General features: G+C 39.7%; 1 protein-coding gene across 1 annotated transcript in view; it reads left to right on the plus strand.

The window, feature by feature from the left end:
• The first annotated feature begins 2,848 nt into the window (after window positions 1-2,848).
• The window catches only part of sim2 (SIM bHLH transcription factor 2), a 95,244-nt gene continuing 71,475 nt past the window's right edge, over window positions 2,849-26,617 (plus strand). Inside the window, exon 1 of the mRNA XM_042430225.1 lies at window positions 2,849-3,096. Within this exon, the coding sequence (XP_042286159.1) occupies window positions 2,922-3,096 (175 nt within the window). The 5' untranslated portion in view covers window positions 2,849-2,921. The remainder of the gene's footprint in view (window positions 3,097-26,617) is intronic.

Below are 26,617 nucleotides of genomic sequence, written 5' to 3' on the forward strand. Positions count from 1 at the left end.
TTTAACCTACAAGTGAAGATTCAAAGGTCTACAGTGAGTCCTGTTGTAAGATTTTCCTTCTACAGCCAGAGCCATGTTCATCCATCAACACTGACAGCCATGCAGAAAGTGATAGCCAGACTATTACAGCCAATGTAAATAAATGGACTGATTACACTCTATGAAAGCTGCCTTTAGGAGTGTGAGGAACATTTTTCCTACAGACACTATATCCAACTCACATGCTCTGAGCCATGATTAAAAAAACTTTGATTACTATTGCAACTACACATCATTAGTAGGGTAAAACTACCCTGTCTCCTAATGTGTTTGTGTTAATGTGTTAGTTAAAGGTTATGTAAGACAGACAATGACAGATTTTAGGATGTAGCAATAAATTAATAGGTCTTTGACACTCACAGGGAGAAAAAATGTCTTATGAATTATTTATTGACTGCACTTACAAGTACTGAAAGTAAAGTGGTCCATTGTATGAGACAAAGTGATAATTGGTAAAATGTATGTGCTCATATAAGCACTTGAAAATATTTCATATGCTGCCTGTATATTTTATATACAAAAGTCATGCTTCATACGTGTACAAGTACAAGTACCTATACAAATTAAGGAAAAATACAACTACCACAAAAGTCAGGTGATCATAAATAATATAAGTAAAAAAATAATTTAAAAAAATCTGAGTGAAAAGAGCTGTTAGGGTTTAAAAAATGATGTACAAGATACTGACCAGAAATGTGCAAATGTTCACAGTATAAACAGTACATGTAATGTGCAAATGTAATAATACAAAGAACTGCATTAATGTAACACACCATATAGGATGTGATGGGTTCGCGTTGTGCAGATGATGACAATTTTACGTTAATATAACGTGTAGTGTCCATGGGTAGGATAGAGTTTGTGTCAGTGGGGGGCCCAGGCCTTGTTGATGAGGCCAGCTGCGAAAGAAACTCTTCTTGTGGTGTGGGGTTTTGGTCTTGATAGACTGCAGCCTCTTGTTGGAGGGGAGCTGGCTCCAGCTCTGTGGACATGCAGCTCCTTTGACTTGTAATTGAAATGTTCAACAAAAGCAACTCAGTATATATTTTACAAGGAGTGGTCTAGAATTTACACAAATTACTAGCCTACCTACTTCTTAGGAAATATCAATGAACATATAAAATTCCAGGACCAAAATATCATAATATAATATTTAGTCTGATAGAGTTTCTACAGTTAAATAACAGTACAGTCTATAGGGCAATATGTTGCTCATGCTATTCTAATTTTGGTGGAATTTGTAAACCATATCCTTATTGTTGTTTTTTTTTTTCATTATTATTTACTGGATTGGAGGGAAATGGTGTTTTCTATTTGGAGAGTAGTTGGAATAGATGTATTAGTATGTCAAAATTTTGGCCAGGGTTATGTTCTTTCTAGACTTAAATTTTTATTTTTATCAATGAAAATGCGACAGAAATATTAGCGCCAGCCATAGACACACCTTGATTTCAGCTCCATGCTCAGGCAAACGTTTGTATTCAACTAATTGCAACAGCAAATATGTTTCAGAGGAAACATAACATTGCCTGGATTAAGTTTTCTATTAAGATAATGAGGAAATGTTATTGTTAATTAATGTAGCTGGTAAGTCGCAGAATGTTGATAGGCCTACTAACAACGATTACATTAAATTAGTAATAACTTCAGTATATAAACGCATGTGTATAAATACACAACAATCACAAAGAATCAGGCTGAGGACCTTTATTGCATGCCATCTATGCCTCTCTCTCCTCATATTCTGGTGGCTCACTACTGTCACTATATAATAAAGGCAAACATCTCCCCAAAATACTTTAAAATGCATTTTGCAGCTTAAACATATACCGCAATAAAATGTAGCCTATTTGATGATGGATATGGTGAACGTTAACATTTTTAACTGAATCCTCTTTGTGAGCTGTATTTTTGTTTTTAACCTTCTTCTCCTACTACAATGCCCGTTTAAGATTAAACAAACAAACAAACAAAGGTCTCCGAACCATAGTAACATTCATTTCACAAGGAAGCAATGACACTCTTCAGGGGGTCACGCTCTTGAGGGTTAAAAGTATGAAATATTATTATATAATAAATATTATAGTTGTTGAATTTATTTTGTGAATATGTTATTGTATACAGTATAGCCATAGTGTAGCTAATCATTATAGAGCAGTTTAATAATTACACACTCTTATACTCCCACACAAACAGACACACACACAGAGGAGGGAGAGAGAGAGAGAGAGAGAGAGAGAGAGAGAGAGAGAGAGAGAGAGAGAGAGAGAGAGAGAGAGAGAGAGAGAGAGTCCGGGTCGGATCTGAGGGGTTTTCTGACCATTTCAGTTTGCAGTCTTCCGCTGCCCTATCCTCAACATTAGATTGCAACACTCGTATAATAACTTCTGCTGGATTTGTTTTTCCTTTTGGCGTACGAGACTGTGGATGTCCACAAAGCTGCGGATGGGTGGAAAACTGACAGCACCGTGAAAACGTGGCGTTCATCCACGGGGTATTTGCAACTTTGTCTGCTATTACTGTTGAACAGTAGAAGCTGGAGAGACTCGGCGGAGCAATAACACACCAGAAAGTTGGTCAAAGCTTTAATAAGGATACTTCGGACATATGGGAAAATAAGCAGTCAGCCTTTTCTCTGGCTTTTGGAGTGCGCCGAGCGGCTTAGGTTATAAAACACGTTTATAGTCTGCTCTGTTCTTTGGAGTCACAATATAATCCTGCTCATCATTTCAACGTTTTCTTTATAGGAACCCCTATAATTGGGATGCTAGAGGAACGATTTTATTCTGTCAGTAAAATAACTATTTGTTACACGAGTCTATGGAAAAAGCTCAGCGAAGACTTAATGTTATGCTAGAATCAATTGTCTGAAACTTCCAGAAATGAAGGAAAAGTCCAAGAACGCGGCGAAGACGCGGAGAGAAAACGAGAACGGAGAGTTTTATGAGCTGGCCAAACTACTGCCTCTGCCGGCGGCCATCACCTCCCAGCTGGACAAGGCCTCCATCATCAGGCTGACCAGCAGCTACCTCAAGATGAGGGCAGTCTTCCCCGACGGTAGGCACCCTGAGCGAACACAGCAGCCTAAAGCCGCTCACAGAGGGACAATGAGTATTACCATACTATAATAACAGGGCCCATTCAAATTTCAGATTTTGAGGACCCGCGTGCAGATCAAGTCTATTCAAGACCCAAAAGGGGAATAATCAAACAACGAACATGCAGTATTGAAATGTTCAACTAATGTAATATATTCAAAATCACATTTGTCAAAGACACATCTTCCAAATGTTTTATAATAGCCTAGTAAAGTAGCAAAAGTGGCAAACCTTTAACTTTTATATATATCAAAATCTATTAGTTCTCAATATATGGAAAATATAGGTGTTAGAAGAGGAATAGGATTCTGTAAGAACAGACGTGCGGGAATTCTGTGGCAAACATCCAACAAATTCATACATAGATAGTTTACACATAGTTTTCACACTGTTTTAAATTATTTGCAGTGACGAAGAGAAAATGAAACTGTTGACTATATGGGGAGAAACGGATCATAGCCAATATGTTTTTCGTACCACTTTCTAATAAGGAATATTTTGTAATAATTAATGGGTTTTTTATAGTTAATAAACAATTTACTAATGCTCTATATTGTTTATTACAAAGTGAGAGGTCCACGAGTATATTTTAATAATTTACTGAATGCATTACTACCACATGGAAAGCATAATCACCCAAAAGTTGTTCTTGTTAATATCTCCATAATGATCCAAGTAAATGATTTATTAATCATTTATTAAAACTGATGAACCCTTTATAAAGGGTGCCCTTTTAGAGAGCGGTAGGCTATCTATTTTTTTAACCAATTTAAAAACTATGTTGACATAGTAATTTAAATTTAATTTAAATAATTAATTAAAATTTGTTTAAATATATATTTGAAGAAAGCAAGCTCTGTAATGGAAACATCACAGTAGAACTGTAGCAGGAATGAGTAAAAACGTTTTTCAAAAAGTTAAAGTTAATAAAATAAATGTCAATGGAGTCTTAAAATGTTTTGCAGGTCGTCTTTCCACAGAGAGCTTGTAATAAAATAATAAACTTTTTACGACATTAAGACTTTTGTCTGCAAACTAGCCAATAATAATAATAATAATAATAACAGCTTTATATATATTTTGCCATTACTTCTCCATGAAATAAAGTTAGATTTGACGCTCCTCGTAGTAGTAAACGTGAAAGTGAATTTCAGACTGTAAGTTTGCTTTATTCCTTCACTCAATTATAACGCCAGGGCTGTTAAACTAATTTTGTTAATTAGAGAATCATGGAAGATTTGACGTTGTTTTCTCAGTCTGATTAAAAGCTGGTGTCAAGTCCAAACATTTCATTCATTCATCAAGGTAAATTATTTCATTAGGCCAAATACAGCTACATCAGTGCAGGTTAGAGGGCAGGGAAACGAAGCCTTTCCTCTCTGTCATCACTCATAAAGTGAGAGTTAACACACGGCCTTTTATGGCCGGGCCACCCGGTAGCTGATGCGTTAGAGTCCAGCGAGGCCGTCAATACATCTGTGTACGCGATGCACCAACCCTCCACCGACAACCTGCATGCACATTTATTCACTCCATTAGCGTGTTAATTCCTAATGCTGATTAGGCCAACATCTGAACCATAGGTGTGTTTTAAGGATATAGGATATCGTGGATCACTTTGTGGATGATTATTTTGTAGTCCTACAACTCTACATTGTTCAATAATGTAGAGCTGCGGGATACGGGAAAGTCAGAAATTTGTAAGACAAAAACTTCCTCATTTATGATAATAGATTAATGTAGGATTAATCATTAGACTGTAATAGGTTGGTGTATGAAAGGGGGGTCAACTTCGAGTTATCTTGAGGCGCGTGGAAGCACTCAATTTGATACTTTCACGACGGCTCCACCAGTTCTCATGGTCGGGCAACACGCCTGTATGTTATTGCGTCACTTTAAATACAGACAAGAATATCAGACAGAATTAGAAACAAGTCACATAATTCCACTAATCTTCAATTACTTCCGCTAAAGGCTGCAAATACAGTTGTTATTACTTAAGCTGAAATTGACAAAACAGATAAAAATTAAATGTGTAAACACTTCACTATGTGCATACCCTGAAAAGTGAGTGATATCCCTATTTTTACTTTTTTAAAAAAAAATTCTGGATAGCAGACTTTGGAAACATAGTAGCCTGATTATTGTTAATTGCTTTACCTCCGCTGCTGAAAGAATTCACTGCTGTTTCATTCTCACTGAGACTGAAGAATGAATGATTATGGACTTCATGGTAGTTTTTAAAAGGTTTGAAAATTAAAATAAAATAAAAAAAACATTTAAAAATTGAGATATGGATTGCATGTTGACAGTTTTAATGAAAAGGCCTACAGTCAAAGGTATATTTTTGCATATAATTTAGATTTATTTCATTTTATTTTATGTTGGTATTCCTATTCAATTCAATATATTTTTTTCCAGAGCCACAGGGCAATTTTGAAACATTAACAATGTTTCGGTAATATTTTTTAATAAGGTTTTCAAAATATTTAATTTAACACTTAAGGCTATTAAATATGCTTCTCAGTTCTGGTTTATTTTTTATTGCACACCGTAATTCTACATATGCCTGTAAATGAAAATGTGTACGTATGTATTGAAATACATACCATAATTCTGCATATCCCTTATAATGAAATTCTCAGAGATGGAAAGTATTACTCAAGCACTATATTAGTACAATTTAGAGGCATTAGTGATCATTGCCATGGAAACTTTATAGTTTTTGCAGAATATCAGTATTAGTGTTAACACCATTTTCCCCAAACTTCAGTTTTGTTTCTCACTAACATAACCAGTATTTACAAACATACTTAAAGTGTAATCAATTTTTCCTTCTTTCCAGAATGCCAAATTGTTAATCCCTTGTTCACTATAGCCCTGTTTTCTTCCACTGTACCAACACGTTAATAAAAGGCAAACAAAAGGAACCAGTATTTTCATTAGTACTAGATTCATACAGTGTAATAACACTGTAATTGGTGAGCTGTATTACAAAGTGTTACCCCCCTACTGGTATGAAATTATGTTGTTTTTCAAAATTTCTTATATATTTTGCATACAACATGAGGAATATACATACATAAATCTCATTCCCCATGTATCAGATCCCCCACAAAAAAAACAAAACAAGACAAAGAAAACACAACATGAGACATAACAAACATGTGACAAAATGAAGGGGAAAATAAAAGGTCAAGAAAGTAATAAGGGTATAGGGCTGGACAACATGGTTGAAATCCATATCATGAGAATCATTAGGGTCTTTCTCAATGTAAGTATACACCATGATATGGTTCATGTGTGCAAAAAACCACACCAAGTATTTAGAATAATGATCATCTCTTTGAACCAATTGAAAATGCTAGGAGTGATATCAGACAAAACAGAAACAATCAAATAATATTTCTACCATACTTCACTTTATCTTACTTTATTAAGTTTTCCTATCCAAATCCAAACAGCAGAAGTACGTGTCAGGATGTTAAAAAAATAAAATAAAATGATATGACTCCACCATGATATGATTCCACTGAAGGATGACAAACAATAAGATCGAGCCATCGTCCAGCCCTAAATGAGGGACTAGCCCATTCCAAACAATGACTCTAACTGATATCCAAACATATCATAACCTCAAAACAATAAACAAGATAAAAGACAGACAAAACAACACAAACTTTTGCACTCAGATCCTACTGTTGTCATAGTCCCTAACATTTGTGTAAGAAGTTAGGGTAAAATCAAAATCTCTATGAGATTGTCATATTTTTTAAAAAGTCTGAGGATCTGCCTTTACTCTTATAATAAATGTTGTCCAATGTAAGGTAACTTGAGAGTTCATTCCACCAGTGGACCAGGCAATATCTATGTACCTACTTATATATTTATTCCACTTGCCAGACATACTTGTTCCCAAAAGACATACACGAGGTGAAAGGGGAACAGATACATGTAAACTCTAAGATATCAACTCGGTAACAGAGTTCCAAAATAAAGAAAGTAAGTCACATGACCAAAACATATGAAAAACATCTTTTTGTTTCTTACAATCCCAAGACATCTCACTGTTTATTTTATTTAATTTCTCTAGAGTATAATAAACCCTATCTATCTAAATCTAAAGAGAGCTAGTTTATGCCTTGGATTGTAAGAGCATTTATGAACTTTCCTATGAATATGAGACCAATCCTCTTGCTTTATTTCCATATGAAGGTCTTGTTCCCAGTTCAAATCTTTGAAATAACTTTTTCTTTTTTTGTTTAATATAACATCAATCTTTGATGGCTTAGGTTCTTGAAGAGAACCCCGCTCAGTATTTACTATGTGCCTTAATTAAAAAAATCTTAATAAATAGGAAGATGGAACTCCATATTTCTGTTGAAATTGAGCACATGAGAGAAAAGTCCCATTTTCAAACAAGTGAGAACTTGTTATACCTTTATTGTACCAAGGTTTAAACGTGTCATCCCTACAACATGAAATACTTTTTCCAAAATTGGGGAGAAAGGGGAAAGGGGGATTCTTGTAACCTAATAATTTATGGGACAATTTGCAAATACAGAGGCAATTTAGTATAACAGGATTCTTGGTGATTTTTTCCACTTCTGTGAAATCAATATATAGTAAATGTTCCAAGTTGTGTGGACAAATATCCAAGGATTCTATTCTTTTCCATGAACAGAAAGTATTTAAAAACCATTGTTTAATCTGAGTAAACTGAGATGACAAAAAATAATAAAGTTGGGAAGCTTCAGGCGACCATATTCATATGGTAAACACAACACTGGCATCCAAACTCGTGGGGATTTGTTGTTCCAAATAGAGGAAGACACCAGACTCTGTACCCTTTTAAAAAAAGATTGTGGTAGAATAGTTGGAAGATTTTGAAATAAATATAAAATCTTTGGCAAAACAGACATTTTAACTATGTTAATTCTACCAATAAGGGAAATGGGAAGCTGACCAATTCGCTTTAATTCCTCTGATATTTTATTAACTACTGGTAATTCAAACTTAAAGTGTCTTCTGATTATCTAGGAATGAACATACCTAAATAAATAATACATTTAATGGACCAGTTCCAAATGAGTTGACTCTTCAATGAGGTATAGTCAAAGTTGGAAATTGGCATTATCTCAGTTTTGTCCCAGTAAACTTTGTAGCCTGATATCTTCCCAAAATTTTCAAAGAGAGATAACATAAATAGTATTGAATTTACAGGGTCATGAAAATACAACAAAATATTGTCAGCATACAAAGATATAAGATGCTTCTCCTTCTCAATCTTAACACATTTAATATATTCATGAGTCTAATCATTGCAGCTAATGGCTCGATAGCAGTGGCGAACAGTGCAGGAGACAATGGGCAACCTTGTCTTGTGCCTCTTGAAAACAAAAAGAGTTAAGAATTGTTGGTATTCGTTTTAACAACAGCCATAGGAAAACTATAAAGAATTTGTACCCAGTGACAAAACTTAAAACCAAAACTGAATCTTCTAAGGACAGACATAAAATACTTCCATTCAACCCTGTTGAATGCTTTTTCAGCATCGACAGAGAGAATAACATTCTGGGGATTAAGTTCATCAGTGTGGTAAAGAATATCAACGTACCTGCGTAAATTATCAGTAGAAGTACAACCATGAACAAATCTAGTTTGGTTTAATGAATAAGACAAATCTCTCTCAAGCTGTAATGCAAGGACTTTAGCAATGATTTTATAATCTGCATTAAGAATTGAAATTGGCCTATAGGAGGAACACTGGAGAGGATCTTTATCCTTCTTTTGGAGTAGAATAATAGGAGCCACACATAAAGACTGAGGGAGACAACCTTTACTAAAACAAGCATTGATTATAGAAAGAAAAAGAGGCAATAAATAATTTGAAGTAGGCATGCACGATATTGGATTTTTTGACGATAACGGATATGCCGATATTTCCAACTCATTGTGGCCGATTGCCGATGCAGATACCGATATATGCACATATTTTTTTTCCAGCTGGCTGAGGAGACTATTATGCATGCAAGCATAGATTGTACTTGAAGTATTGATCAAGAAAGACAATATATGAAGGAAGAACTTAGGAAGACTGGAGTTCAGGAGCTCAGCATTAAAACTTTAAAGAACTTGCCAAGTGGGTGGAGCAGTAGAGTTTTCTTTGAGTTTATTAGACAGACAGGATTAATGTATAGGATTTAATCTCTGGTCCACACTCCGGAGCAGAAGGTGGCGGTAATGCACATAATATGCTGGTTGCCAACCGCCTTTATAGACTAAAAAGAAGATCCCCCCCCAAACAGAGTGGTACATCCTGTCAGCTGAGGTGTTTCCTGTCTGCATAGCAGCTCCTCGACGGACTGTTTCACCCCAACAGTCCCCGTGCTTCCTCCATAGGCTCCACTTCACGCAAGCTTCTTCCCGCTTTAACCTGATTCACGAACTGGAGCTCGGTGCACTGGTTGGATCCACATGGAGAGCCAAGACTAATGTTAGCTGAGAGGCTAGCAGAGGCTAACGGAGACTAGCTGGCTGTGCTTCCCTCCAGTCATGCTGCGGCTAACGCACCGCTAGCTTCTCAGCTAACATTAGCCCCGGCTCTCCATGTGGATCCAACCAGAGCACTGAGCTCAGTTTGTTATTCAGGTTAAAGTGGGAAGAAAGAGTGGGTCAGACGGGCAGCTGAGTGAAGTGGAGCCTGTGCGAGGAAGCACAGGGACCATTGGGGTGAAACAGTCCGTGGAGGGAAGCACAGTCAGGTGGCGGAGGAGAAGGCAACAAATTGGCCTCTCATAATCAGCAGAAATGGCCGATGCTGATATTTCATTTTAGAGCTTTTATTGGTTGATACCAATGACGTGCCGATAATATTATGCATCCCTAATTTGAAGGTTTTATAAAACTTGATTGGCAGGCCATCTAAACCAGGAGCTTTACCATTTTGAAGTGTAGCCATAGAAGACAGGAGTTCTTCTGATGATATATCTTTCTCTAAACTTAGTCTATCCACTTGTGTTAAAGTAGGAAGCTAGTGTCCCATGGGGCTGGTGGTAAACACAGTGGTGACTGGAACTTCCAGGTTTCTGCCAGTCCCTGCCCCCTGACTAAGAGTGGTGGATGTCAACATGGCTACCCACCAAGAACACTCCTGTGTGGATTGTGGGGTTTCCATGCCTTTTGAAGACAGTCATGATGAATGTGTGCTGTGTTTGGGGCATCAGCATGCCATAATGTCCAGGGAGAACCCTCAGTTGTGCATGGACTGTTTCATTCTGTCTGCACATACCAGAGAGGCCCACTGTCGCTTTTTTGGAGTGAAGCGGGCTTGTTCCCCTCTTTCTGGCACACCCAAGGAGAAAGTTGGGAGAATGGCTGAAGCCACAAAGGGAAAGGGGGAGTGTTCAAAGAGGCCTGTGACAGGAGGCCTTGCGCCAACCCCCTTCCTACCCCCATACAGGTGCTAGAGGAGGAGGTAGTAGACTCAGAGGATGTGGACATAGAAACTTCCTCTGAGCACAATGAACAAAGCTTAAAGAGGATCTATTATGCTCATTTCAGCTCTAAAGTTTTATTTTTGAACTCCACTAGAGTAGTTTTGCATGATTCACAGTTCAAAAAAGTCCTTATTCATCTTATACTGGCCCTTTATGCAGCCCCTCAATATACACAGTTACTCTTACACTCCGTTTTAGCCCCTGTCTCTTTAAGGCCTCCCTACCGAGGAACCCACTCTGTTCTGATTGGCCAGCTTTACATATCAGAGTTGTGTAACTTTACCATCAATGCAAACCAAACATTTCCTGCTTTACTGCTTCAAATTAAAAGCTTTTAAATGACTAACTAACAGGAGACTTTTATTGTGAAGAATTTACAGGAAGTAAAAACTTGTTCATCACTGAATTAGCAAAGCTTCGTTAGCGGCGCTAAAAAACGGTCGAAACAACAACATATGGAGCTATTTGAGCTATTTGTTCAGCGGATCAGTTAGGAATAATGCAGGGAGGAATAGTACAAGCAGAAACAGCCACAGTGAGATGTTTTATAAAGAGCTGCAGACAACCAGCACACCTCCATTAGGTAAACCACTTATTTTACTTTGCTGTGCTTTGTAATGGAGTCATGGCTACTCTGGGAGCGGAGCCGCGAACTTGCGCGCTGTGCATGTAGCAGATGTCCATATAAAGAAATCAGCTCGGGCTGAAAGTAGAAAAAAACGTTCAGAGCAGTCTGAAGCTGGTGTTTTTTGATCACAGGGATTACTGCTAAATATGTTTACCTAGTTATTTGACATGTCAGCCACTTTTAACATGAACATCCGACATTGTGACATTATATATATATATATGTCTGAAAATAAGGAAAAGCATAATATGTACCCTTTAAACTGTGGACAGATGGCGGGGAGCACCTTGTTGGCCTGCTGTTTTGATGAGGTTATCTGGCAAATACTGGGGCCATAATATCCCTCTACCTCTGTGACCCATGACCACCAAGTGCAGGAAGGTTCTGGGGGTTCGGGCATGGCTGGTGAGCTTCAAACGGCTTCCTCATTCTTCTCTTCAGTTATGAAAGAGCAGGCAGAGGTTGCTGGTAGAGCCCTGGCATCCTTTTGGGTCATTAGACGCGATCTGTGGCTGTCCCAGTCCCAGCTCCAGCAGGGAGATCGGGACTGTTTGCTGAAATTGCTGGTGGACCCTTCAGTTATGTTTGGACCGGATGCAGCTAGGTTGCTGCAGCAGGCATGGGAGTGCTGCTGCTGTGCACGAGAGGTCTCATAGCCTCTCTAGACACACCAGGGGCTCCAGATGATCCAGACCAGCCGTGCCTCAGCCAGCTCTAGAGGTTGCAGCTTGGGGACCAGGGGACCTCAGGCCATAGCTGGAGGCTTTTTGTAGGCAAACTCAAGACTAAGGAGGGGAGGACCAGCTACCCAGGCTCCTCCCCAAGATTCCCAAACCCTGGCCAGCCAGCACCCCCTGTTAACGAGCCATTGCAGAGAGGCTTGGTTGGCTTTAGGGGCAGACCCGTGGGTCGTGTTCACCTTGATCCATGGCTACCGCTTAGTTTTCTCTCAGACCTCCTGTAACAAGGTCGGCCACTTTCACCACTGTTGTCAACCCTCAACATGGAAAGGTACTGTGAGCAGAACTGTCCTCCCTTTTGGAGAATGCCATATGGAGTGTGGGAATCAACAGGTGGGGCTTTTCTGCTGCTACTTTTTGGTCCCCAAGTGGGATGGGGGATTTTGTCCTATTCTGGACCTCAGGGGGCTCAACAATTACCTTCATCCCCTGCGTTGCAGGATGTTGACTGTTCCCAGGGTGGGGCAGGCTGTCGCCTCAGGGAACTGGTTTGCAACCATCAACCTCAAGGAGGTGTACTTCGAGATATCCATCTGGTGGGGGCACTTCAGCTTTGAGGGCAAGATATTTGAGTTTTGGGTCCTGCCTTTTTGCATATCTCTGTCTCCCTGGACAATCACCCACTGCATGGATGCAGTCCTTGCACCCATGAGGCAGTGAGGGCTGAGGATCCTCAATTATCTTAATGATTGGCTGGCAGCCTCAGAGGACCAATGCTGTTGTCATGTGGCCCTGCTCTTGGAGCACATCCAAGCCCTGGACCTGCACCTGAACTATGAGAAGAGCAAGCTCCAGCCTGCCTAAGTGACAACATTCCTGGGCATGGTTTTGGACTCCAGGAGGGAGATCATCATACTGACTCCGGAGCGGCAGCAGGCCTTTGCAGCCTGCCTTCCAGCTGTATTTTCGGGTCGAATTCATCTCGTGGGCCTCATGGCTGCCATGGTGCAAATGGTCCCTCTAGCCCTCCTGCACATGCAACCCGTCCAGCAGTGCCTGCTGAGCTTGGGTCTGCATCCGCAGGGGTCCCACCAGACTGAGGTTGTGGTCTCGTGGAGGCTTCACAGTGCCATCTCCTGGTGGAGGGATCCAGCCACTATAGCAAGGGGGAGCACTCTGGGACTGTCACTAGCGCTCTGGGGAGCGCTCTGGGTCTATCTCTAGCTAGTCCTCACAGATACATCCGCTGCGGGCTGGGGTGCCCACAGGGGATTGACTGTGCCCTATGGATGCCCTATGGATGGGGACGACAACGTCCTATGGATGGGGGCATTGTCATCCTGGAAGAAACCACTTCATCATAGGATAAAGGTGATCACTCAGAACAACTTTGTACTGATTTGCAGTGACCCTTCCCTCTCAGGGGACAAGGACCCAAAAAAAAGACAGCAAAATGGTTTGCATAACAGAGCTTGGACCAACTCAACCAAAAAAGGGCTGGGAGGGTTTGTTTAAGAAAGTGAGCAAGAATAATGTTGAGAGAGCAGGAGGAATTTTTCATATTGGCAATGCCCTTATTTATAATCACAATATTAATTGTATTAAAACAAGTAAATGGGCACTCAATGCTAGGAGCAGGTTCAGACACAGTCTGAGCTACCGCTGTAATTTTGCTTCTAATAATTTGTCCTTTGTTACAAAAAAGATTGTTCAGTGACTCAGTAAAGTGACTGTTCATGCATGCACAAGAACATATTTTTGATGAGAGGAGCTGCACACTGTAGATGTGTGTGTATGATATTTAACTGAAGGATATAAATGTGGCTTCGTGTTCTGGACAAAGGTTTTCATTAAAGGCTCAATGTCCAACCTTTCCAAAATGTCATAATGGACATGCAGCAAAGCCAGATATTTCTTTTCTTGTCTTTTTTGCGTTATAGTGCTGCTTAACCACGTTTTTAGCTGCAGAATAGTGGAGAATGATCTCTCAGAGCAGGCAACAGTGACAGTCAGAGACAAAGTTCCATAAATATTTCCAGATTAGGCCATTTACAGCATCTATTATTATTTTTCTTGCTCTGGGCGACAACTTTCATTCCAGGCTGATCAAGTCAGTGGTCCAGCTGTGATGTCATAAGGTCCACGACCTGATAGAATTCACATTGCCACTGTTGATGTCCCAGGTATATATATATATATGCAGGTGTGACGTCCTGCACAGTCTGCATATCTCTCAAATAAGCCGGAGCTCTGTTGTTTCTTGGTGGATTGAAAATTTGTGAATTGTTTTGTCACTAGTTCTTGTACATATGCATCTTCTCTCAGGCCATGCATGCATTGTCTGAGTATACTAACACACTGCAGTGCACCCCCAGCACTTGACTGTCTGTGTTGGAGCATTTTGGCCATGGCTGTATGTCCTCGCCTTAATTGCTTGTCTACACAGGCAAGATAACTGCTTGTGTATCAGTACTCATTGTTTTGTCTTGCTGCAGCATTTTAAGTTTCTCCAAAAGCACTGCATATGAGGAAAAAGCAACACTTGATTGCCTTTGTGTACACGGCTCATCTTGTTAGGCACAATGACAATAAGTGACAGAAAACATTGTTGGCTCCGAAAAGTGACAGGAACAATGTCTTGTGAAAATCTATATGATTGCTGCAATGAACAAACAGGGACATGGTGCCTTCACTTTTGCCTGCACATCTGAAAAATGGCCAGACATATTACTTGTGCCCTAAAAACAAAAAACCAGAAGGCGATCCATGGGCAAGTTCAAATGCATAACAATGTCTCCGATGCAGGAAAAAAGTGGTGATCTGTGGTGGTATCAGAGGCACTACAGAGCCTGAAAAAAACATTCACAACTGTTAGGTTTGTGTCCACATACTGTAAACTGCATGAAAAATGCCCACATACACATACATCAGTGGTTCCATCAACCATTGGTCCAAAGAATATGTGCTGTAATATTTCATTCTGAATAATATTGGATATCCAGTTGTTTCATCACTGATGCCACCCACATGCCCTGGGCAAATCATACACCCACTCCATCATAAGCTGCCATAAAATGCCATCTTATGGCTTGCTATGGACATCCCTCATGTACAAAGAATTTTATGGATCTAAAAAGCAGCTCCAAAACTGTTCTGACAATTTTCTGATCTTTCTCCACTTGTTAAGAAAGCAAGGCAGTTATAGGTGTGTGTTTGAGAGATGACAGCCTTCTAACTGATTCTAATGCATGTCATATTGATCATGGTTGGCAAACTTGGTGGTCACCTTATGTCAGTTACAAAATCCATCTGTGAATGGACTGGTCTTTTCATCAGTGTGGTGGGAAACCTTTCTCTCATGCTTTGCAACTAACAAAATGGAAAGCTTGTGTTCAGCAGACATGGCTTCTCAAATCCAGTGGTGGGCGATACACATATGGCCTGAGTTGCTATCTCTTGTAAATGGTAAATGGACTGCACTTGTATGGCGCCTTTCTAGTCCTCCGACCACTCAAAGTGCTTTTACACTACAAGCCACATTCACCCATTCACACACACATTCATATGCTGATGGAAGGGGCTGCCATGCAAGCCAACCTGCACATTAGTAGGAGCTAATCATTCATACATACAACAGATACTGCGCCAGACACGCCATGGAATGATTACTGGACTGTAAGGTTACATGTGAAAAAGAAATGTCTAGAAAGCTCTGGTAATATTCAGTGTATATTTATGATGATAAGAGTTACATGCTACCAAGTTACATGCTATAGGTAATTGTTCAACATTATATCCAAACTATGAAATTGTGCATATATATATATAAAACCACATCATACTATTTCATTGTCCAATTTTATTGGGCAATTTTATATGCCAATAAAACAATTTGCTTTCAAAAACAAAAACCCCTGAGTGGTGAAAATGCTGCTTCTTTAAAACATTTAGCATATATATATATAGTTTCTAACCAAAAAAGTGCTAATTTTAGCCATGGAGTGGTTCAGAATGTGTCATTTTACCAACACACACATATATCATCATGATGAGCAGAAGTGGTTTTAGTCCTCTCCTCCTATCCACGAGCTACTGCATGTCTGCAATACTTTGGCAGGATGAAGACACCTGGTCAGATATACAGTTTAACAATGGGATAGTTACTGTAAAAACACCACAAACTATTTTACAACAGTTTTAATGTAAGTTCTTTGGTGATATTCAATAAATGGCTTAATAAATACTGTGAGGGATGTGTTATCATGAACTCCAGTGAGCTGATTAGGATCATGGGCTAACAGCCAATAGTTCCTCCAGACATAAAATTTATACAGGGCAGTACTGCACAATGAATTGTCAATATAAGTTGCACCCTGCAATGACGGTGCACTTAATCCCACTGTACTAATGAGTCTGAACAAAACCACATCTGTTGCATTTAGCTTCTTGATTCACTTTATCCAAAGAAAAAAAGAGCAAAATACACAATATAAAACTCATTCACTCTGTCATAGCTCAGTTACTAGCAAATTTGGTTAGACATATTCACACAGTTCAGGTTCCCTACCCCTTGGCAGCTGTGCATCACTGGGCAAAATGGAGTTATAACCTTGAGCTTGCACTCCACAACTATGTTTCACATGCTGGGACATACATTATAGGAGAGGTGACATAATCTGCCAAGGGAATGGTGCTTGGGCCGGAGAAACTGGGATGCTTGTTGTACAATAGTTATAGTTCATAGAGGTGAAAGCATAACTTAGCTGGCCACAAGTGAGAGCACAAGTTTGAGTTCGATCATTTTCTATCCTATATCATGACAATGTAACAGGGGTGGACACCATATTTCTGGAGCAGACAGCTTAGCGGAAGAGAAGCCACAAAGTCAAAAATCTGCTGCTTTTTGCTGGGTTGCAAATGTAATGAAAGGGTTAGTAAGTGGTGGGGTAAGTGGCCATGCTACGTTGAGCCGCTGTGCCGGTTGTGTGAGCTGCCGTTTCACTTATGGCTAATGTCAGCTCGATGCTAGCCACAAAGGGGTTGCTACTGTTTCTGTGGTCGCTGTGTCCGCAGCCCATTTGGTTTAGTGAGTCCATATTATTTTGAACAGTCTCTCTTGCATCCGACAAATATGGGTTGGTGCTGACATTTGGGCTTACCCTGATGTGCTTCTTATTTTCAGTAGTAACAAAAATAATTCTCTCTCAAGGCTTTGAATAAGGTGGATTTTCCCCAGTTTTGCATTTATAAGTGGTTCATATTCCTGTTGACTGTGTGGGGTTTTAGAGGGAGCCTGTGCAGAAGCTCTGTCTGCTTGTTGCTTGTGAGAATTCATTCATATATATAGAAAACAAGATTGAGTAAGTTGTGTATTTCATACATGCAGTGATACTTTTTGACATGAACAAAAACTCAAAGAATATATATAAAGAAATATATGTAAGTCATGTATCTACAGTGTATTGTATATGTCTCCAGTGAGATGTTAAAGATGTCTGTGAATACCACAGACAGCGGGTCAGCACAATGCATCAGGGTGGAGGGAGAGACAGAGTCTGGTCATGCTGCTTTGCAGGGGTTCTGTCTCTTGAACATATGTGCATTGTTTCTTGTTGATGAGAACATAAATATGCTGTCTAAATGCCATCCTAGAATTTTCTAATTTAATGTAATGTTGTTTGTTGTATTATACCACTGTGAAACACTGAATTTGTTAACTGTTAGTTACATGTTATCTTACTTTAAACCTTATTTCACAAGCAAGAACCATGCCACAACAATATGTCACTTAAAGGTTTAATGGTAATTCAGGAGGTATTGAATGTTGAGGACAGATGAATGGATGTGGAGATGGAAGGAAGATATCGTCTGTTAGGCTGGTCTGGGAGGACATACTACAGACTGGAGGGAGACTCACTGTGGGGGTTCTGTCTCAGGCATGTTTCCACCCGAGCTGATTACAGGCCCCCAAAAGAGTCAGATTTAAATTGAGCTGAGTTGAGTGCAAGCTTGATGGAGATCATTAAGATTGTTGTGGATGTAGGAGCAATATGCATGAGAAGATCAGCAGCTGAGGACCGTATGGAGATGCCTAGAGATGCAGATACCTATAGCTGATGTATTTGGTCAGCGGCTCGTATGGGCTGAGATAGGATGCGAGGCGGAAAATGTAGATAGGGAAAGAAATTCCCAGCTGATCTGTTTTGCTCCTTTGGGGCGTGAATATGAGAGAGTTGAAAGCGTGGATGGTTATGTCAGATAGACTGGGATGGATGGAAGGAATATAGGCAGATGAAGTCGGGGCAAATTCGGAGCACCTCCAGAATCCGAAAAAAGCCAGCACAATAGTGGATTCTAGGGTTAAGTCAACTATAGGGGATATGTAGCCTGAATGTAGGGAACAGATGCACAGGCTGAGAAGGCTATAAGTGAGTTGTGGAGCTAATTGAATGTTGTGGCTGAAAATAGTCGGATAGGTATTGGATGAAGATCTGATTCTGGGGCCAAGTGTCTGAATTTCTGGAATGAGAAGCGAGACAATGAATCAGCAATGCTGTTGTGATAACCAGGAATGTGGGCTGCCCGGAAGATGAACTGGTGTTGACTTGAGATTAAAGAGAGTCTGCACAGGAACTGCATGATGGCTGGAGAACAAGACTGACCTTTGTTGAGGATCTCTATGACTGCAGTGTTATCAGAGTGGAGAAATATGGACTTCCTAGACCAATTCATGCCCCCAAAGAATGGAAGCTATTACAATGGGGTATAGCTTGTAAAGTGCGGATGAAGGTGAGCAGGACTCTGAGACAAGAGATATGAACTCTGAGGGCCAAGTAGAGGCAAGCCATCTCCCTCCATAGTAGCCACTGAAACCTATGGAGGGAGCTGTGTCCACGTAAAGTTGGATGTCCTCACGCTGGGTGATGAAGTCATCATAGAAGAAGGAAATGCCATTCCAAGAAGGCAGGAAATGTTGCCACATATGCATTTCCATTTTGCAGGCATCGTCCAGAATGACTCTATCATGAAGAGAGGGGACAGCTGCAGCTTCAGTCAAAAGGTTGGATAAAGAAGGATTTTGCTTGTGGAATTATGCGAATGGCATAATTGAGATGGCCAAGGAGGGCTAGTAGCTGTTTGGTGCATCTGTCTGCCAGGAGATAATTCGACAGAAACAGAGAGATGCACTGTATTTTCTCTGAAGGCAGAGATGCCTGGAAAGAGTCCAGGGTGACGCCTAAGAACTGAATGGATGTGCCAGGCCCTGAAGTTTTCTCCCCGGAGAAAGGGATGCCGAGTTCAGAGAAAGCTTTTGTGAGAGTATTAAACCTGAGGTGAGGATGGTGAAGTGATGACCAGAAAATCATCAAGAAGGTGGAGAATGTAAGGGAGCCAATGGTTGTTAGTTGGGATCCAGCACAGGGCTTCTGAAAGAGAATCAAAGATCTTAGGACTTCTTTTGCAGCCAAAAGTGAGGAGCACAGAAAAATATGCTCCTTTCCAGCAAATGCTGAAAGAAGTCTGGATGAATGGGCAAGACTTTGAATGTGCTGGTAATGTCTGCTTTAGAAAGCCATGCTCCATGTCCTGCTAGACAAATGAGGATGATGGTGTGATCGATGGTTGCATATTGCATGGTGAAATCTGGACTAGGAATAACATTCTTGATGCTTGGAATGCGTGAGTATTTTTGAGTGGCAGCACCTATTGGGCTGATATGGAACACTGGAAAAGGAGGAATATCAAATGGGCCTGTCATAAATTCTTTGACTTCTTTAGCCAGTAGGGTTTTATCACACAATACAATACAATACAATTTGGAAAATTTCCTGAGTGAAAATGAGGATGTGGTGGGAGGATTCCTGGAAGTGCTGCAATAAGTGAGGTGCACATTGCATCTATGGGTTATCCAAGCTAACGTTAGCATTTACCAGTTCAAATTTACAGTACAAATTTCACACCCGATAAGCTGATCAAGACTAACCTCAAACATTACCTATGTCATCTCTTAATAAATATACAAGAGTATACTCCAAACATTTTGCCAAGGACTGCATAGTCTGATCACTCATCGGTTTGAATAATCTGAAAAAGGGAAGTGTGCTGTCTTTGTTTTCAGCGAATACAGAGGTATCGTTAACTTCTGTCATTAGCCAAATATCTTGTGTGTTGCCATTAAAAAATTGATAAATGCATTTCCATTAATTAAATACAGTATGTCATGACGTTTAGGGGTCCAGACTGTGATAAAAGCATAAAGACTACAACTAAGGAGTTAGAGAAGGAACCCAAGTGAGTATTTGCATTTAAGATCGTTAGTAATGTTTTTCTCTTGTATTTGCAGTGACAGTGAAAACTTTGATGATGAAGAAGAGGAGTAAAACATTTGAAATTTAAATGAGGGAGAAAGGTGAGTTGTCAGAGGTGTTTAGGGCTGCAACCAACGATCATTTACATGATCTATTCATTTATCCATTTGTTTTCTCTATTTATGTTATCTAAATCAGGCTCAGACCATGTCTAAGTCTCTAAAATGTCAAAAGGGCAAATGCCCACCATGGTACTAGAGCCTAAATTGATGTCATGAAAGCCCAGCATATTCATTTCATGATATGCAGCAGAGAAAAATAAAGCAAATAGCAAATGTCTGGCATTTATACTTCATAATAATTATCAAAATGATTTATTAATTTTCTGTCCTCAGCTATAGTTGTGTTGTATGGGCCATGGCCAGTCCTATGGATATGGCTGTGCAAGAAAGTGATTATTGACTGTAGTCTTACTGCATATTTGTATCATGATGGGTACTGTAGTATTCACTGAGTCTTCTAATTGCGAGAGATAGATAGATTGAAATCATAATAATATCCTCATATAGCGCCATTATGTCCCTGGCTTGCACGGCATGAAACAGGAAAAACTCGCTGTAGAGACATGTGTGCTCTGAATCATAATTCTGCTTTTTACTTAAGAGGAGAATAGACTTTGTTGTAGGCTGTAAATGGACTATAGTTTCATAACGCCTTTCTAGAGAGACCACTCAAAGCGCTTTTACACTACGAGTCACATTCACCCATTCACACTCATTCGTACACTGAATCGGCACAGGGGCTACCATGCAAGGTCTCAACATGCCCATCAGAGGAATCTAATCATTCACACACATTCACACACTGACGGCACAGCCATCAGGAGCTATTTGGGGTTCGGTATCTTGCCCAAGGACACTTTGACATGCGGACAGGAGGAACGGGGAATCGAACCATCAGTCTGCTGATTAGTGTGACCATGATTACCTGCAGGAGCCCCTGTCTATGGAAGAGCAGATTGACATTGATAAGAAAGAGATGGCTTGTCTAGAGGAGGTCAATCAAAAGTTGAGAAGTGAGCAGTTTTGCCTCCATCACTTCCAGTGTGAGCCCAAATTGATCATGTTTTACACTGGGATTAAAGATTATGATACCCTTAAAGCAGTTTACCTTGCTCTGAAGCCTACAGCAGAGTCTATGGTAAGATGTAGTCAAATGCAAAGGTCGAATCATTCTGAAGAGCACATTGGTTGGGTTTCATGCAAAACATCTATGCCTAATTGACCAGTTTTTCTTGTTCCTTTGCCATGTGAGGTACGTTTTTTTGCTGTGGATTTAGCTGTGCAGTTCAGTTTGTTGCAAGCCACAGTCAGCAGGACCTGTATAACATGGGCAACCTACTACTAACTACTTAATGCTTGGCACACTACCAGTATGGCCAAGCAGAGAGGCTGTAGATGAGCTAACCACCGTTCTTCAAACAGACCTTCAACAAAACACAAATTGTGCTTGACTGTACTGAGATCAGTATCCAAACTGCAAGTTCAAAGGTATTGAACACCATGACCTACTACCACTACAAAAATACCACAACACACCACAAAATCACTGATTAGCATCACTTCCTCTGGGTCAGTCAGCCTAGTCAGCAACCTCTACGCTTGTAGAGGTTGCAGATAAGAAAATCACCAAAGAGTAAAGCATTTTGAAGCTCCTGGAGCCAGGCAACAAAGTCATGGCAGATAAGAGCTTTTTTATCAAAGACCTCCTCACTGATATTGATGTTAACCATGTAATCCCAGCATTCTTGGGACCAAGTGGGCAGTTCTATAAAGATGACATAAAATACACACAGGAGATTGCCCACTTGATGATTCACGTAAAGAGGGCAATCAAACACATCAAAGAATATCACATTTTTGATGGTGTCATGCTTCTTTCCCTGTGTGGTTCAGTCAACCAGCTATGGACTGTGTGTGCTGTGCTCACAAATTTTCAAGGACCTCTCTTTTAGTCCTGTAGGAAAATCAATTTGAAGCCAGTAGAGGTTTTCCAGAACTCAGTCCACATCAGGTCAGTGTAACTAGCACCTGCATTCATGATCATAGTAAACATTAAGACAAATTTCATGCATTCTTATTGTTGTTGTTTTAATGCGGTTTCAGTCCAATTTAAACAAAAAAAATCCTTTTATCAAAAGATTTGGTAAAAATAGGCCCAAGTGACTGAGCTGCAGAAGATCTCTCATCATTTGAGAAACATAAAAATATTGAGAGTACAAAGAGTTGAAAATTCAGCATTTATGTACTTTTAAGAACTCTGATTAAATGTAATTTTTTTTAATGAATGAAATGTATTTGAGATCATTAATTTTCAATCATAGGTTATTCTTGATGTAAAAATACTGTTTCTGCAAAAGGTGTGTAAATGTCTTAAAACATGCTCAGAACATTGATACAATACTGCATGCGATATTTTTTTATTAATGAAATGTATTTGAGGCAATTATATAGTCTACTGGATTATTACAAAATAATTGGAATCACAAAATTAAATGTCACTTTTGAATGCATTGATTCTGCAAAATGTGCGTAAATGTCTTAAAACATACTCAGAACATTAGTCCTGGTAAATATGTGTAAATATTATATCCATTCCACAGAGTGGATAGGAAGTACTCAAAGAAGAGTAAGTCCAATTAAGTCTTCGTAGACTCTCATTTTAAAGCATCAAAATTGATTTGCTCCAGGTGGTAGTCTTTGTACAGTGAACAAAAAAATCACACCACATCATCCCTGTGATTCCCATCTGTCCCATTACCTGGTCATGACTTGTTTTGAGAGCAAAAGTATCATTTGGTCTTGCAGAAAGGTAGCTGCACTCTACAAAGTTGTCCTCATCAGGACACTTTATTTCCAGAAACCCCTGAAGAAGCCCAGAGCTGTTGACCACCTTGCCATCAGGTGAGGCACCCAAGTGGGGAGTGTGGGGGTTGATGACAGAGCCACAGTGGTATACATGGTTCCTAGTTACCTGCAGTGGAGAATAATTTTTCAATTCAATTCAGTTTTATTTATATAGCACCAAATCATAATAAGAGAAATCTCAGGGCACTTTTCACATAGAACAGGTCTAGACTTTAATTTACAAAGACCAACCTTGCCCCATGAGCAAGCACTTGGCGACAGTGGCAAGGAAAAACTCCCCTTTAACAGGAAGAAACCTCAAGTAGAACTGGGCTCTAGGTGGATGGCCATCTGCTTTGACCAGTTGGATTGAGAGAGAAAGAGGGAAGGGGAAAGGGGAGAGAGAGACACAGCAACAACAATAATAACAATAGACATATGACAAAATAATAGCAGAAGCGGTGGATGTTAAGTTGGACAGCAGTAGGTCTGCAGCCGAAGGTTTCCTGCGAGATGAGAAAGCACAAAACTATGGGGAAGATGCCAAGTTAGTAATATGCATTAATGGTACATACATACAGATGGAGAGGGGGAGGAGGAGAGAGGAGCTCAGGGCATCATGGGGAGCCCCCTGGCAGTCTAGGCCTATAGCAGCATAATTAAGGGCTCGTCCAAGGTAAGCCTGGCTGGCCCTAACTATAAGCTTTATCAAAAAGGAAAGTTTTAAGCCTACTCTTAAACGTAGAGAGGGTGTCTGCCCCCCGGACCAAATCTAGAAGATGGTTCCATAGGAGAGAAGCCTAATAGCTGAAGGCTCTGCCTCCCTTTCTACTTTTGGAGAAACCTATGAACCACAGGTAAGCCTGCATTCTGGGAGTACAGAGTTCTAGTGGGGTAATAGGGTACTATGAGCTCTTTATATATATCTTTATATATATAGATGGTGTCTGACCATTTAGGGCTTTGTAGGTGAGGAGAAGGATTTTAAATTCTATTCTGGATTTTGCAGGTAGCCAATGTAGAGAAACTAAAATGGGGGAAATATGATCTCTATGTCCATAACAATTAACATTTATGGAGTGTTTCCTAATAACACTAACTAAAGGAAGCATATATAAGGTGAATAGTATCAGTCCAAGCACAGAACCTTGCAGAACTCCAAGTCTAACTTTTCAGTGCATAGAGGATTCATCGTTAACATGTACAAACTGAAATCAATCTGATAAATAGGATTTAAACCAGCTTAATGCACTTCCTTTAATGTCAATTAAATGTTCCAATCTCTGTATCAGGATGTGATGGTCAATGGTGTCAAATGCAGCACTAAGATCTAACAAGACAAGTACAGAGAAGAGTCCTTTGTCTGACGCACTTAGGGGGTCATTTTTATCTTTCATCAGTATTGTCTCTGTGCTATGATGTGCTCTAAATCCTGACTGAAAATCCTCATATAAACTATTGTTATGTAAAAAGCCACAAAACTGATTTCTCAAGGATCTTAGAGAGGAAGAGAAGGTTAGATATAGGACTATAGCTGGCTAAAATGCCTGAATAAAGAGTAGGCGTTTCAAGAAGGGGTTAAATTACAGCTACTTTAAAGGACTGTGGTACATAGCTTGTTACTAAAGACAGATTTATTGTATCTGGTAAAGAAGTGCTAACTCAGGGTAAGACTTCCTTAAGCAGCCTAGTTGGGATGGGGTCTAAGAGACAGGTCGATGGTTTAGATGAAGAAATTGTTGAAGTTAGTTCAGTAAGGTCAATTGGGGGAAAACAGTCTAAATATATATCAGGTTTCACAGCTGTTTCTAAGGTTCCTTTGTCCAGTAAGGTTCTATCTAACATAACCTTTCACTAAAGATTATTCAGATCCTTTACTTAAGTAAAAGTATCAATACAGAAATGTAAAATACTCTATCACATTTAAAAGTCCTGCATGAAAAACAGTAAAAGTACATAAGTATTATCAGCTTGACGTAGTTAAAGTATTGCAGTAAAAGTAATGGTTTGTTCCCTCTGACTGATATATAATTACATATGACATTGGATTATTAATGCTGAAGCATCATTGTGTAAACAGCATGTTACTGTTGTAGCTGCTGGAGATGGAGCTAGTTTTAACTACTTTATATACAGTTTGATAGTTTAATCCAGTGGTTCCCAACCTAAGGGTCGGGCCCCTCCAAAGGGTCACTAGGTAAATCTGGGGGGTTGTGAGATGATTTAATGGGAGAAGAAAGAATTAAAAACAGTTCTGATACACAAATCTGTTTTCAGTTTTTTGACTTTTTCTGTAGTCTTTGATTTTTTGTGAAATATTGGCTCATTTTAACATTTATTCAAATGAAATCACATGAGAAGTTTAGAGAGAAAAATCACTATTTGGTGGAGCTGTTAACAACTCATAGACATCTGAAATGTGACCCCAACCACTGGTTTCTTCTTTAACAATGTGTTTTTATCTTAAAAGCTTGTTATATTATCCATTGTGTCAAATCTCCATTTGAAAACTAAAGCTGTCAAATCAATGCAGTGGAGTAGAAAGTACAATATTTTCCTCTGAAATGTAGTGGAGTGGAGGTATAATGTGACATAAAATGGAAATACTCAAGTAAAGTACAAGTACCTGATAATTGTACTTAAGTACAGTACTTGAGTAAGTGTACTTGGTTACTTTTGATCCCTGGTAACCTGTTTGTTTTGTACTGCTGCAATGGGCTCTATTTCCAGTCCTTTTTCATTGCCTGTGTCAGCACAGCTCTCTTCTGTTTCTGCATACTGGCTGCCAAGCTGTTGAAATCTGCGACCCTTCAGACTATTCTCTGAAACAGGGGCAGCTGTCACTCAGGAGGTAGAGCGGAAGATCGTCCACTAATCAGAAGATCGGCAGTTCAATTCCCGGCTCCTCCAGTCTGCATGTCGATGTGTCCTCTCATTTTCATTAAGGGCTGTTACATAATTACATGGCTGAGGTGGAAGGGGAAACACTGGTGGCCAATGGTGGTTGTAGGCAAGGCAAGTCCTTGGTAGGTCAACACTGACCCACAGGGCAGATTTCCAAAGTCTGTTGCGACTTTATCCACTATCCATTTGGCTGTTGCTTCCAAAATCAGCAAGGTTCTTTTGAAGATCATGAGCAAATGGATCACATGGTAGGGGAACTGGAACAGGGCAATAGAGGTTGGGTATGACTCCATCATATGATCTTTGATATGTCTTTGGGGGTGGGATTTGAACAGTATTAATAAGTTTTTGGGTAAGGCCTGATGCATGTGAAGGAACATGCCATGTCTGTGGTAGTGAGGTTTTACTAACAGCAGGTGGGACTGATTCGCAGCCAAGTGCTACATGTTGCAACCTAGAAATATTTGGGAGACTAAATTTCATGATGCTATAGATGAACAATATACCAGAAAATATATTTTAATGTAATTTTTTGTCCATTATTATGTTTCGGA

This window comes from Thunnus maccoyii, chromosome 13 (assembly GCF_910596095.1).
Source record: "Thunnus maccoyii chromosome 13, fThuMac1.1, whole genome shotgun sequence".
Classification (NCBI taxonomy): domain Eukaryota; kingdom Metazoa; phylum Chordata; class Actinopteri; order Scombriformes; family Scombridae; genus Thunnus; species Thunnus maccoyii.